This window comes from Trichosurus vulpecula, chromosome 5 (genome assembly GCF_011100635.1).
Source record: "Trichosurus vulpecula isolate mTriVul1 chromosome 5, mTriVul1.pri, whole genome shotgun sequence".
Taxonomy (NCBI): Eukaryota; Metazoa; Chordata; class Mammalia; order Diprotodontia; family Phalangeridae; genus Trichosurus; species Trichosurus vulpecula.
In genome coordinates this window covers 289,166,418-289,185,252 of record NC_050577.1, presented here as the reverse complement: position 1 = coordinate 289,185,252, position 18,835 = coordinate 289,166,418, and the positions used below count along the sequence as shown (strand labels likewise).

The window sequence follows — 18,835 nt, the reverse complement described above, 5'->3', positions numbered from 1 at the left end:
AAAGCCCAGGTTCAATGTGACCATATGACCCCCCCTACTCAATCATCTCCCCGTGCTCCCTAATATGCCTAATATATAAACTGTTCTGGTTCGCTTTTAAAGCCCTACACAACCTGCCCCCAACCGACTGAACTCTGGGATGCAATCAAACTGGCCTTCCCTCTGCTGCCCTTGCGTGGTCCCCCATGCACTTCCTTCTTTCTTCCACCTCAGAGTCCTCATCTTTTAAAAAAGACTCAAAGTCCTCCTTCTCTATGAAGACTTTCCTGATTCCCCTAGCCACTAGTGTCCTCCCTCCCAAACTCCCAACTTTGTTTCTATATGCATTTATTCACTTTGTTACATATATGTATGTATATACACATATGCGCACATATATACATGTGTGTATATGCATACACATGTCCTTGCTGTTTCCTTCATCAGAATGTAAACTCCTTGTGAGTAAGAATTGTCTCATTCTTTATATTTGTATCTCCAGCATCTTATACAATGACTGGCGCATAGTAGGTGCTTCATAAGTGGGTTTTTTTTGACAGATTGATTGAAGGTGCTTAAAAGTTTGCCAAATGAGCAAATGAACAAATTTCACTGACACATTTACTATATGTGATGTTTCTGGCTATGTCCTGTTGCAGAAGAGAATCCAGAATCCATACTAAAGAGGAATATAAATGTTTTAATTGTCTAATTACATTGGCAAATAGCATAGCATATTACAGCATAGTATTTAGTAGAGAAACTTACAGTTATTAGCAAATAAAGTACTTTCCAAATATCCACTCATCATAGTAATTCTTACTGATTTTGAATAATTAAATAATATTGTGATGACCTTTCCTGGGAAGGTCATATTGAAGGTGGGATGGGGCCTTGGGTACATGAGCCTCTGTACAAAGAAAAGAGAAGATTAACCAAAATTTTTATGGGATGTGCAAAACTAGTATTTTGTTTTTTAAAAAATGTTGCAATGAAATACATTCTTCTTTAAAAAGAAAGTTCTTTTTAGCAGCTAAATGCTTTAATAAAGCCAAAAACCAGTCATATAAAAGGGAAAGAAGGGTGAGAATCTCATAGCTTTATGCCTACTTGATCAATTTAAGATTTTAACAACCAAAAAAAATGATTCGGTTTGTACAGAGCCACTAAAAGATTACAGATGTCAAATATATGGGTTTTCATTAATTCTCTTACAGTGTCTCATTATTAGACATTATAAATAGAATGAAGATTCTTATCATATAAAAGCCATCCAAAAATGTATTGGTGAATTATAATTCATGAGATCTCCCATCTGGCCCCACTGAGAAGGAGCATGCTGCCTACTGGTCTCAGGGCAGATTTCTGTCTAAAGTGGCCACCCCAGGACAGCTGATGAACTTGACTTTCACGAGATGATCATAGAGTGGTGCCATACTCTGAGAACGGTGTCCGAGTGATTTCCTTTTCCTTTGGTAGCATTCAAGTTTTTCCGGTAACTTTTCTCTGACAACACTTGGGATTTGGGGTGTCCAGAACCTTCTTGAAAGTGTCTGCAACAAGTGAAAGTCTCTTGTGGAACTAAGTTCTTCCCAAATGTTGATGAGTGAGCTACAAAAGGCCTCAGGGGAAAGGGGAGAGGGGAGAGAAAGATTAGCAGGCTGGAGCATGAGACTCTTTAGACCATGAAAAATATTTCTTGTTTTATAAAAGCAACTTTTTAAAATCGAGGCAACATTATGAGGAAAGAGAGCTGCCCTCTGAGTAGGGGAGACCTAGGTTTATAAGTGCCACCTTGGACCATACTTGATATGTGACCCCGAGCAAATTTTAACCTTTCAGTACCCCTAAGCAGCTCTCTGAGCCTCTGCATGGAAGGACAAGTGCTAAGGCACACTGGTAGAGAGAGTTCCTCCCCCAAAACTCCCAACACAAATGAAGTTCAGGTTTTTTTAAGGGTAAAAAATGAGACTGCAGAACTCTCATAAATAAAATAAATGGAGCTTTGCTGCTAGAGAGAAATCAATTGCGATAGGAAAAATTCCATTAATAATCTCAGGACCAAACAAACCACAGCTTTTAAAATTCAAATAAAATAAGCAAAAATTGGTTGTCTCCTTGAAGTACCCATTTCATTTTCTGAAAGGTTTTTTAACATGAAGAGCTTAACATCATGGAGTTAAAAGAGCTTAACATGGCTACTCGGACTCACTTCTGAGAAACCATTTAAATCAGGACACGTCACTTTAATACAATTTAAAGTCCTTTCATAATTTAGCAGATAAATAACAGTACAGACTTGTGATGGCTAGTCTTTCGTGTGTGGCCTGAAAAGGGATGGGAATTAATAATAAAAATGATATACAGTGCCTACTATGTGCTAAACATTTATATAGTGCTGACTATGTATCACAATAGTGATAGGAATAATTTAGTTAACATATAGTGCCTACTATGTGTCTGGCCCTGTGCTAAGCGTAATAATAATAATAGCTAACTATATGATGCCCGCTATGTCAGGCACTATGCTAAGTGCAATAATAAAAGTAGTAATAGTAACTAACATCTATACAGTGGCTACTATGTGCCTGGTACTGTGCCAGTAATAGTAACAATTTAGCTCACATATAGTGCCTACTATGTGCCCGGCACTGTGCTAAGCATAATACAGTATTAATAATAATAACTCACACGGATATAGTGCCTACTATGTGCCCGGCACTGTGCTAAGCGTAATACAGTATTAATAATAATAACTCACATGGATATAGTGCCTACTATGTGCCCGGCACTGTGCTAGGCGTAATGTAGTATTAATAATAATAACTCACACGGATATAGTGCCTACTATGTGCCTGACACTGTGCTAGGCATAATGTAGTATTAATAATAATAACTCACACGGATATAGTGCCTACTATGTGCCCGGCACTGTGCTAGGCATAATGTAGTATTAATAATAATAACTCACACGGATATAGTGCCTACTATGTGCCAGGCACTGTGCTACGCACTTTATAAGTATGATCTCATTTGATCTCCACAACAACCCTGGGAGATAGATGCTGTTATCATTCCCACTTTACAGATACAGAAGTAGAGTGATATGCTTATGTGATGTAGTTTTCATTCTTCCTTCTCCATTGTTTCCTAAGAAGCTCTAGAGCAGGATTGCAGTGAGGAAAAAAGACTGGGCTTAGAGTTCAGGGCTGAGTTCAAGTTCTGGTTCTGAGCTTGCTAATTGTATTACCTTGGAAAAGTCCCTCTTTCAGCCCTGGTTTCTTCCTCGATAAAATGGGAAGATAATATGTATACTACCCACCTCATGGGGTTCCTCTGAGGAAAGCACTTTGTAAACTGTAAAACACTATACGAATGTGAGCTATTATTTAGTTAGAGAAAGTTAGCTTGCTAATTATTTGTCCGCAAAGCTTCCTCCACCGGGCTCCTTTCCATCGTTCGGTCACTTTTTGTAAGTCATGCGTCAAGTTCTACCATACGAAAGGCCCACAAAGCAAAGGTCTGGCAATTCAATGAAGGTGGGACGCATTGAATACGTGACGGCTTATCACCATTTTACAGAAAAGGAAACTGAAGCTGAGTTGTTTGGGATATTTTGGAAGGAGAAACAGGGAAAAAAAGGTCAAAAAATCAAATCATTCTCTAAGAAAGAAAAGAATGGGGAGAAATCGGGCAGGAGAGGGTTAAAAAGGAGCATCATCTCTTCGTCATCATCATCATCATCATTGTTATTATTATTAACATAACAGTCTCTAAGGCCATACTGCTTCCAGCTGCCAACAATCACACAGGCCAGGACTGGAGCCAGTGGTCATGTGGAGGACACCGTGTTGATACAGAACGTATCAATGCTGCTATTCTTACTTTGAGCTGCATTACCTTCATTACTGGTAAACAAGAAACAGCTCTGTCCTGGAGAAGTCGGCAGCAGATTCCATCGTCATCTCTCCTCTATAAAAGAAGGGGTTGGACTAAGTGACCTCTATAAGCCCTTCTGGCTCCAGCTCTGGGATCTATTGGTCTGATGTGGAGTTATGGCCTCATTAAAAGTCCCGTAAATTAAATTTTAAAATCCCTGCCAGGTGGACAGTGTGAGTCCACAAGCAATCTGGATACAAGGTCCCTAGACATTTCACCCAAGCCCTCTTGGAATGTAGAGGAAGGAACCTTTGCCTGCATCTGGGAGTAGTTTCCCATCTCCTTCTTTACTATGGCAAAATCCAAATGGGAATGGGAAGGCCTATAACTGCAGAGGAAGCCACCTCTACCCCTATTGCTTCTCCTTGTCCTTGTCAGAAACCACCATGTACCCAGGACCTCTTTCTCTACCTATCCAGCAAGCTTACTCACTCGGCTCACTGGGCTCACTGGGCTCGGCTCCAGCCAGTCTTGACCTCGGCTCTATACATGCAGACAAAAGCTTATTAATTTCCTTTAAATAATACAGACAACAATTATTTCAATTATCTACCTAGATCTATCATCTTTCTTTATGGCATGTATTTCAAAGGGTCAGTGAACTTGGATGAAAGGGGAAAATGGCATTTTAATTTTCACTATTTATATACTAAGTATTTATACACTATATATTTATTTTCACTTCTAAGTGAAATTTAGCATTTCCTCCAATTTTTGAAAAACATTATTCTGCGAAGGAGTCCTTAGACTTCCCCAGAAGGGGTCCAGGAATACATGAAAAAGGTTAAGGACACCTCTTTTAGATGCCCACTTAGAATACATTTCCCATATTCTCCAACTTTAATTGTCTCTGTCATCCTATTCAGCTGAGTCTGGATTTGCCTCCTTACCTGGATCTTAACCCTCATTTGTTCTCTGCATTTGGCAGAACACCTGAGCCCATGAAATATGCTTTGCCCCCTGAACTCCCTGTGATCACAGATGCCCTCAGCTGTAGCCCCTCCATATTTGCCAGGCAGACCTTGCCAATCCAACTCCCAGGTCTGAGGTGTTTCATGGGCTGTCCCATCACTGTCTGCATCTGAGTCCATGATGTCTACATCAAGGACATGAGTGTCCTCAATGGGCCAATTCTACCTTAATAATGATAACTGCCATCGATGAGCCACAATTCTACTTTAATAATTGCCATTGATGAGCCACAATTTTACTTTAACAATGATCACTGCCATCAATGAGCCACAATTCTACTTTAATAATGATCACTGCCATCGATGAGCCACAATTCTACGTTAACAATGATCACTGCCATCAATGAGCCACAATTCTACTTTAATAATGATCATTGCCATCGATGAGCCACAATTCTACTTTAATAATAACTGCCATCAATGAGCCACAATTCTACTTTAATAATAACTGCCATCGATGAGCCACAATTCTACTTTAATAATAACTGCCATCAATGAGCCACAATTCTACTTTAATAATGATCACTGCCATCGATGAGCCACAATTCTACTTTAATAATAACTGCCATTGATGAGCCACAATTTTACTTTAACAATGATCACTGCCATCGATGAGCCACAATTCTACTTTAATAATGATCACTGCCACCGATGAGCCACAAGTCTACCTTAATAATGATAACTGCCATTGATGAGCCATGTTATAAACATACATAGAAGCCACTTTGAGGTGTTTAGAGGCCTTTTATCACAAGGACTGTGCATTACCTCCATTTTTACAGATGAGAAAACTGAGCTTCACAAAGGTTATGTGGTTTTCTCAGGGTCACACAGCTAATAAGCATCAAAGAAAGACACAAGATCTGGACACAGATGTTCTTGGCTGCAGGTCCAGAACTTTATCTGAGGTACAGTGCTGCTTTTGCTATATACCTGCTGATCCCCAATGAGAAGCACCCTTGGATGGTGGATATCAAGTAATCACTCAGAACTTAGGTCCTCATAAATGTGAGACATGCACAAATATTTCACAAAGATGTCATACCTCTTGTTGATTGCATCAGGATATAATTTTCTTCTAATCTGAAAGAAAAAAAATTGAAGAGGAAATTAAATGGTAAGATCTTTATAAGTGTTACCTACAGGGCACATGGGGTGTTTTCTTATAAAACCATAACTACAAAGAGGTTTCTTCATAATGGGCACAGTCTCATTATGGTCCCACAGAGCAGACAGGATTTGTATAAGAGTGTGCCCAACACCGTTGAGAATAGTCCATATATTCTGATCCTTATAATTTTGCAGATAGTCTTTGGTGGAAGCACTCTCTCCACCCTTCCAGATCACAGCCCATCCTAGAATTCTCCTTCTATACAATATATATCCATGTCCTTCTGTAAATCCTCCCTTGCCTTACTCAACACCCTGGAATTTCTTGTTTGAGTATTTTCATAATTGATGGCTATGAGGCAGCCCACGGGCTGTCTGTCATCATCCCTAGCTCTCAGTACATGACTTGGAACACTTCTTCTTCCGATCATACATGCCATGCATGGTGTCTTTGACTCCACTTCTTGACCACAAATTATCACTGATGATATACCTAGAGCCAACTTAGGTCACTACATGCCTCTCCCTTGATATTTGGGCCACTTGCAATTTTGATTCTTAGGAGTGTTAACAGGGCTTGGCTTTGCACATATAAAGAACCTTCGTGTGCCTCCATGTTGGGTGATCTAGGCATGGGCAAAACCCAGTTACAGGAGATTGATATAAAATTACTTCCACCTTCTAAAAATTCTAAAAATAATTATTGCAAAAATTAGTGAATTAGTCATCTTTATTACTAGGTCTCACTTAAAACTTCCCTGGCCTTGGTAATTCAAATGGTCAAATTGTACATAGTGTAAAATTCTAATCATACCTATGTTCAACCAACTGGTATCAACATCCCTCTCTAATGAGCATATAAATAAATTCAAAAAAGAGAAGAAATATTTTTCCTAATAAAGAAATATGTTATTTTGCTTACCCAAATGCTTCACCTTTGGGTCATGTTATAAAAATTCAACTTGTAAATAATGCTGTAATTCCACCAATTTACATAATTAGACCTCTGGGCTGACTTTTTTAATTCCCCAAATGATGGCACTGAAAGTACAAGGTGCCACCACAAAAGATAACCATCAGTGGGAGCTAAATTTTATTTCACAATTTTGCCTCTAAGTGGTTGACAATTTCAACAAATAGACAAAATGAGTATAGTCATAAATAATTTTAACAGTTAAATAACTATTGCCTGAGTCAACTAAATTGAAATATGTTTCTTAAGAGAGAAAAATAAATAGAAGCAGTGGAATAAATACAACATACCCTTTCGAGTACTCTTCGTTTGACTGGAAACCATTGTGACAGCATCTGATGGCAGGCCAACGTAGACCCCTCCATAGTTCCTTAAGGGAATGAAGCAAGTACACAGAATTCAGGCCTGCCCCTACAGAAGCAGTGCTAGATATCACCAAAATAAACTCATCTTTTCTTTTTCAAAAGTCAGAGATTCGAGCTACCATTGTTCCGGGAAAACAGAATGCTGTCTTCAATTAAAATAGAATTAGTGGGCATTTATCAAGCACTCACTGAATTATAAATACTGAACTAGGGAAAGGAAAGCATTTATACAGCAACTACTGTGTGCCAGGCACTGTTCAATATTTATAATTCAGTGAGTGCTTGATAAATGTCCACTAATTCTCTTTTACAAATATTACCCCTTTGGTCTTCACAACAACCCTGTGTTATTATCCACATTTTACAGTTGAAGAAACTGTGGCAGACAGAGGTTAAATGACTTGCCCAGAGTCACACAGTTAGCAAATATCTGTGACCAGATTTGAATTGACTCTAGGCCCATCATTCTACCCATTGCACCAACTAACTGGCCCTGGATTAGGTGCTTTGGGGATGGAAACACACTTTTAAAATGCATTAGGAGCTCACAATCTCTCTCTAAAGTTATATAACAGAAGTAGATAAAGAAAATTCAGAAACATTCACAAAGATACTTTCCACACCTAGAAGTCTCTCCCTCCTCACCTCTGCCTCTGGGTTTTTCTGGTCTCTTTCAGCTCTACCTTCTATAAAAAGCCTGTCCCAATCCTTAATCTTAGGGCCTTTCTTCTGAGTCTATCCCAATGTGTCATGTTAATAGAGATGATAGAATATGAGTATGTATATGTATATATGTGTATGTGTGTGTGTACACACATATATACATATAAATATATACGCATGTATGTGTATATATATATATATACATATACATATACACACACGTGTGGGGAGAGGGAAAGAGAGGGAGATCTTGTTTGTACATAGATGTATGTATACTGTCTTCTCCATTAAACTGAAAGCTCCTTGAAGGCAGGGAAGGATTTGGTTTGGTTTGATTTTTTTGCCTCTCTTTGTACCCTCAGGGCTTAGCACAGTGCCTGGCACACAGTGAGTGCCTAATAAATGCTAGTTAACTAAGTGAGCGCAAATCAATTTCGGGCAAGCAGTGTGTGCTGCTGTGAGGACACAGAGCAAAGAGATGATCCAGGTAAGGTGGAGGTAATCAGGGAGGGCTTTCTGGAGGAGCTGAGTTTCAAGGCAACTTCTGAAGGGAAAAGACATAGAGGAGCAGGAAGAGGAAAGGGACTCAAGGGATTCTTGTCCAAAAACGGTGAAGAGGCCTGGTTGATGGGTCCAGATTGCCTCCCAACCACACTCTCCCTCCTCCATTTTCAGGGGTCTCAGAGAGGGGGGCCCAATGATTTCCTAATGGAAATAACAATGTTGGTGATCCAGCTCCTTCCCAAATACTTCCTCCGAATGTGATCAAGATATCATTCCAATGGATATCATTCCAATATCATATGGGTGAAAGCGTCTCAATGAAAATCAGCCCCAATCACAAGCATACCTCCTCTTGTCATCATCTGTTATTGATTCTTCTGTCCTAAAAGGTAAAGCAAAAATAAATGTGAGCTGCTGTGTATATCTTTTCAAGTCATTGACCATAGATTTAGTAATAGAAGGGAGGAGAACACAAGAGTTAAATCCTATTCCACTTCCTTGAAACATAAACTGATTTTGTTTACTTGGAGAATTTCATCCCTACCTCAACCATTCATACATATTTTCTTAAAAACAAAATTATTTTCTACTTACTAAAATTTTATTCACATACAAATCTAGCAAGTAACAAAAAGTCCAATTGCCAATGTAATTGAAAATATGAAAAATAGCAGTCATTCATGCATAGAAGCAATGATTATAAGCTATTGAATAATAATGGATTTCTTGCCTACATCTCTCTGGTAAAGAGGTGGGGGCCTATGGATGTAAAAAGTCTCATGCCCTTTCAGACTTGATCACAGCATTCCTTGTTTTGCTTAACTGGATTTCTCTGTTACAAGGAAACATGGAATGTAGGGGGGGGTGAGGAAGGGAGAGAATAAGTATAATATAAAAAGAAAAAAGAATTAATAAAACGTAAAGGATTTTTAAAACAAAAATGAAATCACAAGTTTGTTTTCTTTTATTGAAATATTTTGTTTCAAATGGGTTACTTGATATGTAGCCTAGGGCAAAAAAAGGAAAGGAAAAACTGCAGAGAGATCTCCTAAACTGAAATTTATAGACAGCATCCATATTGTATTTCATTCATCTCTGACTTCAGACCCAGTGACAAAAGAAGGCTCTTTGCAGATCAGAGTGTCGCAAGTCAGAAATAAATCTACCGCATGATATAATTAGACACCCGCTTTCCTCTAGGCACTGGTAATGTAAATATGAAAAAATGGTCTCCTTGAGCCTGACCATCAACTGCACAAACATGAGCCTGGCTTCCTCAGAGCATTGACAATAGAACACAAGTTTGGCAAGTTCCATCAGACTGGAAAGGCTTCAAGGACAGAGCTGGGAATAGACGGTGTGTGCTGCTCATTAGCCAGCCTGGCTAATGCTGGAGTCTGGAGACTGTGGCACCAGCTACCTCTGGCTGCAGGGGATAAAGCTCTAGACTTGGAGTCAAGAAGACCCAGCTTTGAATCCTTCCTTAGATACTACCTATGTGACCTCTGTCAGACTCGGTTTCCTTGTCTGTAAAATGGGGATAATAATAATAGCCTTTATACCCCATAGAGCTATTATGAAAATCAATGAGATAATTCAGTTAAAGCACTTTGCAAACCTTAAAGTACTGTATCAATGCTAATTATTATTATTAGGGGGAGATTGGAATAAAAATCCCAATAATATTCTCAGGATTTAACATGGAATTTTTCTATAGCTTCTTGGCATGGTTCAAGAATGACAGAATGGAAAGAAAAAGAAAGAAAGAAAGAAAGAAAGAAAGAAAGAAAGAAAGAAAGAAAGAAAGAAAGAAAGAAAGAAAGAAAGAAAGAGAAAGAGAAAGAAAGGGAGAGAGATAGAGAGAGAGAGAGAGAGAGAGAGAGAGAGAGAGAGAGAGAGAGAAGAAGGAAGGGAGGAAGGAAGGCAGAGAAAGAGAAGGAAAGAAACAGACAAAAAATAGCAGTGAGACGCAACCAAAAGATATGGCCTCTGTCCTTTACTACCCATGTGAACTTGGACAAATCACTTCAATTCTCTGGGACTCAGTTTCCTCATCTGTAAAACGAGAGGACTAGACTCAATGGCCTCAGAGGTTTCTCTCAGTTCTAGAGTTATCATTATCATAATAACTCATGTTTGATTTAGAAAATAACTCATAATTGTAACATAATAACTCACATTCATATAGCACTTAAATATCTGCAAAATGCTTCACATTTGTAACCTAGGGCCCTCCAAAACTATGTGCTCACATGGACTGGGCCTGATCTTGATCCCAAAGGGTCATTTTCTCTCTTTGGTTTATTGCCTTCACATGGAGTTGTCCCAGAACATCACTAGTATACTAATGGCATAGTCTGTGCCGGCTGCCACAATTGCAGATAATAGGATGCTCAGCTCCCTTACAATCATTCAGTGTACCAAATGCATATCTTGTATAGGATAGCCTTTACTTGACCCCACAAAAAACACATAGGATTCAAAGTACTCACAGGAGCCCACAGATTCCTAAAGCACTGAAATAGTCCATCAGCTTATCTCAGAAGGGAATTGTACTTGGGACCACCATCAAAGTGACCCGTTGATATTCTGATGAAACCCTATTTATTCAATGGTCCTAAACAAATCCCACATACTCACGTTACCATCATAATATTTAGACTTCCCCCAAAAGTCAACATGCTTTGGAGTCTACAAAATAAGTAATTTCCTCCCAACTGGACACGCCCCTAAGATGCTGTGCAATAAACCAGAGGTGTCAAACACACAGCCTGGACATAGGTGCAATGAATGTACCTCCAACCAGATTAAAAAGTAATTGGGAGATATTTTTAAAAATCAATAAAAATACAATAAAACACAGATAACATTTAATTTTGAAACCAAGTGGCTTGCTCCTTTTTCTATTTGAGTTTGACACCATTGCAATAAACTATTCTCTTTTCTCCATGGAGCAAGATGTATCAGGAGATCTCCTTTTCTCTCTAGAAGGCTATGGCTCTGAAATTACAAAAGAGGGAGTCTTCATGCCCTGGTTATCCTTGAAGCAAGTCCCAAAGCTGGTGCTGTTCAGTAAATCAAATCTCTCTCTCTGTGTGTCTCTTTGTCTGTCTCTGCTTCTGTCTGTCTGACTTTTGAGATACCCTATATGAAGTCTAACTTATGTAGACTGATGGTTATAGACAGCCTAAACTCACCAGATCATCCTCAGTGCTCCATTCAATTGCCTACTGTATACATCTGACCATGAACAAGGATCTTTTTACAACTCAAAAAGTATTCAAGTGTTAGAAAATGATGCTGTGCTGATCGATAGGGTCTAAAGGACTGTTGTTGACTCCCCTTAATTAAAATTGATTTCAAAGTAGAGTTCTGAATCTGTGATAATGACATTGGCCATGTCTATCAGCAGGACCAACAGTTTGCTACTTGGCTGCTTCCTTGTGTCCCATCCCTGATGGCTGACTGAGAGTATAATGAGGTCCTTTCGGAAGCTCTAAATGACAAATGAGTTTTGGACAGAAATAACATTTCCTAAATTCTGCCAAGGCTCATCTTTTTCTGTTATTAAGTATCTGTTTACTGCCATGTTTCTCCTTCCCCACCTTGTCTACTATTCAATCTGCAGAGTGAAGATTACTGCACAGCTTCCAGAAGAGCTCAACTCCTTTCTATTAATGAAACCCCATCCCTTAGCTCTGTTTGCCTCAGTTTCCTCATCTGTCAAATGAGATGGAGAAGGAAATGGCAAACCCCTGCAGCATTTTTTGCCAAGAAAACCCCAAATGGAGTCATGGAGAGTTGGACATGACTCAAACAACTCAACAACAACAACAAATCCTCCCTTTGCCCCCTCATCCATCACTGCCACCCAAAAACCTATGGGAAAAATTCAAATGACAATTTTCTTAACATCCCAGGGACTAAAAGCATTTGTGCTCCCCATTTTAAGTGATCAGCTCCATCTGCTGTGACCTATAGCATTTACAAGATGACCAAGCCTTCAAACCTCTATTTGGCCAATCTCAACGGGGGTGCCAACTCTTGGTTGGGGCTACACCCTCCAACAACGGATCACAGCCTGTCTCTGCATTCTTACCCTGGGGGATTCTTGTCAAGGCCCACCGGAAATCTACCTAACACACTGAAGGACTTCCTCCAAGACTTTTCATAGTCTTTACATAGCACTTGAAGGTTTACAGAGTGTTTTACAAATATTATCTCATTTGATTCTCCTAACAACCCTGCTAGGTGGATACTCATTATGCCCATTTTCCAGGTGAGAAACCTGAGACTGATGGAGGTTAAGAGACTTACTCAGGGTCACCCAGCTAGTAAGTATCTGAGGCAGGATTTGAATACAGAGTTTCCTAACTTCAAGTCCCATGCTCTATCCACCATACTAATAAGATGCCTATTGGTATCATGGATGCCAGTACAATATTTGTACAGTGAATATGTTTATTCCAGGCCAGTCCGGTGATTCAAGCTCCAAGGGTTAGAATGCAATGAATTATTCAGGACCATAAAATGCAATAAAACCAACTTTGCCAAGAGGGGTTAGAGTCTGAGGGTTGGGGTTAGAGTTTGAGGGTTAGGGTTAGAGTCAGAATCAGCGGAGGAGTTGGAGGGTTGGGTTTGGAGATAGTTGGGTGGTACCACAGTGCATAGAACGCTGGGCCTGGAGTCAGGAAGACTCATCTTCCTAAGTTCAAGTCCAGCCCAAGACACTTACTAGCTGTGTGACCCTGGAGGAGTCACTCCACCCAGTTTACCTCAGTTTCCTCATCTGTAAAATGAGCTGAAGAAGGAAATGGCAAACCACTGTAGTATCTCTTTCAAGAGAACCTCAAATGGGGTCATGAAGATTTGGACAAAACCGAAAAATACCCGAACAGCTTGGGTTAAAAGGATAAAAAAAAGTCCAGATCAAGAAAGAAGCCCACAGGCAGTTAGAGCTCAGGAATAACCGCCCCCCTTATATATCTAAGGACCGAAAAGCCAAACGGCCCCAGCCCCATAGAGGCCCAGCCTAGCTCACCTGGGATGCTCGGCAGGGCTCCTTGTAGAGGGGGTAGGGGCAGAAAGATGAAAGAGAGAAGAGGTCAAAGTCCAGCCAGGGACTCCACCCTCAGGGCAGCCCAATGGCTTCTCCTAAACCCTGGTGCACAGTGGCCCACCCACCATTCACAGGATCCAGTCCAGCTCCCACCCCTCTGTTGTTCCTCATTCACACTACACATGGGGCTCACCTTAAATAACTTTTATCAGCCAATCAGTAAGTATTTATTAACTGCCCACTATATGGCTCCATACTAGGGAGCAGGGAAATAAAGACAGCTCCTGCCCTCAAGGACCTTATATTTTTTTTGGGGGGGGGGGATAACATATACTCTTATAAGAATGAGATATATAGATATATATGTGTGTATATTATATGGATGCATATACACATACATATATAAATGTGTGTATATATAAGTAAATTGATTCACACACACATACACATACATGATGGACACAAGACAATTTGGATGGCCTAGAGTCAGGAGGACTCATCTGTGTGCATTCAAATCTGGCCTCAGACACTTACTAGTTGTGTGACCCTGGGCAAGTCACTTAACCCTGTTTGCTTCAATTTCCTCATGTGTAAAGTGAGCTCTAGAAGGAACTGGCAGACCATGCCAGTATCTTTGCCAAGAAAATCCCACAAAGGGTCACGAAGAGTCAGACACAACTGATAAACAACCAAATGACAATTTTGGCAGGGGACCATTAGAAGCTACAGCCAGAGGGGGAAATCAGAAAAGGGCTCAAGTAGGGATTTCTTTTTGTTTGTTTACCCTTCGTGCATGCAAGCCATTGCTGGTAATGTTTGCCAGCTTACGTAAGGCCACCATTTGTCTCTCCATCGTGCTTGGTACCAAGGAAACAAAGGCAAATGAACACTATTGTGAATGGGCTGCCAACTCATTGATGTTTTTTCACTTATAAAATATTATGGGGAAGAGGCGAATATATAACTTGGGCCTCAGTCGTGCATTTAAGGTGGCTTGGGCTAGACAGCGAAGAGTTAAGGTTAGTCAGTGGAGGTCTGGTGGCTCCTTGTTTGGGTCTTGATGGCTCAGAGTGAGTGTGAATAGCCATTGTTTCTGTTCTGGCCAGAAATTCTCAGGGTCTTCTCCTCCCAGACTGATTCTTTTGTAAAGTCAAACTAAGCCATCTTTTGCCTCAATTCTTACCTAGCCTTTAAGCACTGAATGGGTGTTGCCTCAGTCAAACTGAGACCTGGGAAAGACCTTCACTTCAAAAGGTCAGGGTCCCCCACTGCATCCGGGGCCATTGCTAGTCATCCTGACCTATGTCTTGCTCCAATGACCCTAGAGGAAAGAGTGAGGCTGATGACTTAGCATAGCTCTGCCTCACTTAAATCCAATTAACCTGCAAGTCAAAACATCATCCTCCTGATGGCAAAAGCCCACTGTGTCAGAACTGTCCTACATTACACCTGCAAATACATCAGAAATGATCAGAATAGCTAACATTTATATAGCACCTAATATGTGCCAGGCAGCGTGCTGAGTGCTTTACAATTATGATCTCATTTGCTTCTCTCAGCAACGTTGGGAGGACAGTGCTATTCTTATCCTCATTTCACAGATGAGGAAACTGAGGCAAATGGAGATGAAGTGACTTGCCCAGGGTCACACAGCTTGTAAGTGTGTGAAGCTGGATTTCAACTGTGGAAGTGAAGAAGCCCAAGTAACCTTAGGTTTAGGCTTCTCTAAGCTTTGAAAACCTTTCCCTTCTATCTCTAAGTTTCTACTATATACATAGATGAGCTCCTGAGAATTAGCTAGTAAATCAACAAGCTTTTCTAACCCAGTCGGAGCAAATATCTGCATTCCCTAGGTTTGCTCATTACACAATCCGTAGGTTCATATAAGCTAGTGTTATAGAATATATGAGGGAAATACAATTCCATCGCACCATAACTCCTTTTTACAATACTACCCTAAATAAAGTATAAGGCACAACTCTGAACCTATCGATGCTCTGATCAAAATATTTCAAAGATTCCCAAATATTTATAGGATAAGGCCCTACATCTGTTTCTCTATCTATCTATCTGTCTACACATATATGTGTGTATATATGTGTATATACATACATGCATACAAGCATACACATGTGTGTGTATATATATGTATGTTATATATGTATATATGGTCCCTGTATAGCATTCAAATAAGTACTTCCACTATATGGCATTTCAAAATGCACCTTTCCAGTTTTATCTCCCTCCGACTGGCTATATTTACCCATAATACTGTCAAAGTAGATTTCTACCAGTCATTTTGCCTTGGTTTACAGCATTTCCTTCAGTTAAAATGCCCTCTTCTCCCCAGTCGCCACCTGTCAAAACCCTACCCATATGTTAAAGCCTAGCCCCAATGTGACATTCTCCATGAATTATCTTTCCTTCATCCTTTCCAGTCAAAAGTAACTTCCCCCTCTACAGGACTTTATTTACCCTCTCATATAGAACTTTCCTTATCCATTGGGCCCTAGTTATTTGTGCTTCTAACTTAGGTCTCCTACTAAACCACGAGGACCTTGAAGGTTGGAATCATGTCTTATTCATCTTTGTGACTCCCATAGTACCTGGGCCCACTGGCCTATCCATGGTAGATACTGGAAAAAAAAATTGTAAAATTCAGTTGAAACTGAATTGCTTTAGACTTCAGTAATGATATCACAGGGAACAGAGATCCTTAAGCATAAAGTAACATAAAAATATCAAATTGACTTTGGCTTGAAAAAATAGAAGAAAAAAAAACTAGCTCTGTCTAGCCCAGCCTAGAACTTACTAAAACATTTTGATTAATTATTTGGGCTTAACAGAAGACTAAATATAATTTTAAGAATGAAAAAATGTCCACAATCTGGATCTACTAGACACATCGAGGTAAATTCTGTAAATTGTATTAGTTTTGCTTCTATCCACATCATTTCCTATCCATCAGTCTTTAATGAGCAACTACTATGCACTGAAAGTCAGCTGTTCACCTATTTAGTTTCTCTGTTCGTCCCCTGCAAAGTACTTAATTCTCCAACTGGACCATGACTATCTATAATCAGCCCATTTATAAGGCTTCCCTTCCCTTCTTAGAGCAACCACTTGGGCTTATGCCACCTTTGTTCTCAGCTTATTTAATGTCAGCCTGCTTATAAAATTCAGCTCTCATAATTCCTGGGTGCCTTCACTCTGGCAATCATTTCCCCTGCCCTGGGTTTTCACCTTATCAACAACTACATTTATCTTTAATAGGCTACATGAGAAAGGAAACCTTACCCAGAGTTATCAGCTCTCATTTAAGTCACCGCAGTTTCCTTTTGAGTCCTAACCAAAGCATATGTTTCCTCTGCAGTTGTTTCCTACCCCCTTGCCGCATGATAAGAGGGGGCTTGGGCTTGGGGCCCTACACAGCATCACCTCCCAAGAGAATTGAAGGGTGCTTTGAAAGATAAAAAGCATTCAGGCAAAGTGAAAAACAGTAAAACCATCTCTTAAAATTAATCCCCAAGGGGTGACTGTGCAATGTCCCAGCCTGCAAACATGTTTTCTCCCAGGCAACATGACTCTACCAGCCTCTGGTGAGTCTCTAGCTAGAAGCCTTATTTAATTGGGAGACTAAACTCAATTTGTGTGATTTTAGACATGGGAAGGGGGTAGTAGAGGAGAGTAAAGAGTAGGGAGGTGGGTGCTCTAGCCAAAATGCAGCTCAAGAAAAGATAAGCACCTCACCCCCATGTTCAGGACCAAGCCTTAGGCCACCAGTCTTCTTCCCACCAGAGTTACTGATATCCCACCCCCCACACCAAACCACCAGGGCCTATAGGAGATAAAACAGCTCACTGAGGCAGGTTCTTGGCACCAGAGTCCACGGGCCATTAAGACAATTATGACCGCAAATCCAACTTAATATATTAGCTACAGGCAAAAGTGGATGAGGCCAGCCCTGCCCTGTCAGCTAGACAGGAGCAGAAACTTTTTCTGCTGCAGAGAAGAAAACAAGGCCTCCTGTCCTGATTTATAATATTGATCTGACCATGAACACAAGCTTTCCTGGGGTCCTAGTATAGCCACATTTACTGTATATTCATATACATAGACATATGCATAGAAAGACAGACATACTGCACATGTCTACATTACATATGTCTATTTCTCACAGCTCTACAGAGTGGCTAAACCTGGTATCTTCCCAATCAACACACAATCAGAAGCCATTTCAAGTAGCTCAATATAATTCAAGCTTTCCTATGACTTTTTAAGTTGGAAAAGTTTAAGTGATCAAAGGGTAGTGGGAGAGGATGAGGGCAAGTGGGGATCAGTATTATCCTCCATAATGTTCATTTGCCAATCATGCTATATAAATGAAATCACAGGTCCAGTGCTCAGCCCCCATCATAGAATCTTAGTGTTGGAAGGGTCATCCAATAGAAAAGGAGGTAGGTGCATGCTTTTGTTTCCCAATGGAAACATATTACATATAGGTAATATAGATATATGGATACACAAGCATTTATTACACATATATTTTTATATATTATGTGTGTATATATACATATGTATATGTATATCTATACATATGTATATGTATATATAATATATAATATATAATATAATATATTATAATATATATACTAATATATAATATAATATATATATATAATACCAGGTACTATGCTACATGCTAAGGATCTAAAGAAAAAAGGAAACAGCCCTCTATGCACACACACAAGATACACAAGACTGATCAATTACTAAGTATCTATTAAGTGGTTACTGTGTTCTAGACGCTGTACTAGGCTTTGGGTGTTCAAAGACAGAAATCAAACAGTCCCTGCCCTCATGGAGCTACATTTTAATAGCAGAAACGCACCATGTACTTACATAAGTAAAAACAAAGTAACTTCATAGGGTGGAGGCAGGAAAGGAGCTGAGAGAGCTGCAGTCTGAGAGCTTCCAACCACTATTGGACTGTCTCTGGAGATTAGATTTGCTTTGCTTGGTCTCAAAGGACCGAGAGTTGGGCTAATTAGGAAGTTACAGGGAGGAATAATTGATTCATTTTAAGGAAAGATAATGGAGCCATATAAAATTAGAACAGGACACCTTGGGTTATAGTGAGATCCCCATCCATGTAGGTCTTCAAGCAAAGGCTTCATGATCACTTACTGGGGATTATATGGACAGGATTTTTACTATGGGTAAGAGACTAAATGACTTTTGACCTCCCTTGCACTCTGGAATAACAGGATTC

The 18,835-nt window shown here is 39.9% G+C and overlaps 1 protein-coding gene across 6 annotated transcripts in view; it reads right to left on the bottom strand.

Moving 5' to 3' along the window:
• Window positions 1-660: 660 nt before the first annotated feature.
• The window catches only part of C5H12orf75 (chromosome 5 C12orf75 homolog), a 92,174-nt gene continuing 73,999 nt past the window's right edge, over window positions 661-18,835 (bottom strand). For 2 of the 6 annotated variants that reach the window (XM_036759993.1, XM_036759994.1), the window contains 5 exons: window positions 8,851-8,886; window positions 7,259-7,342; window positions 5,935-5,972; window positions 4,351-4,401; window positions 779-1,590 (listed from right to left, as the gene is read on the bottom strand). In XM_036759993.1, the coding sequence (XP_036615888.1) occupies window positions 1,388-1,590; window positions 4,351-4,401; window positions 5,935-5,972; window positions 7,259-7,342; window positions 8,851-8,886 (412 nt within the window). In that variant the 3' untranslated portion in view covers window positions 779-1,387. Of the gene's footprint in view, window positions 1,602-3,914; window positions 3,952-4,350; window positions 4,402-5,934; window positions 5,973-7,258; window positions 7,343-8,850; window positions 8,887-18,835 lie in introns of those variants that run through there. The other 4 variants (XM_036759995.1, XM_036759996.1, XM_036759997.1 and 1 more) reach the window with 4 other exon arrangements.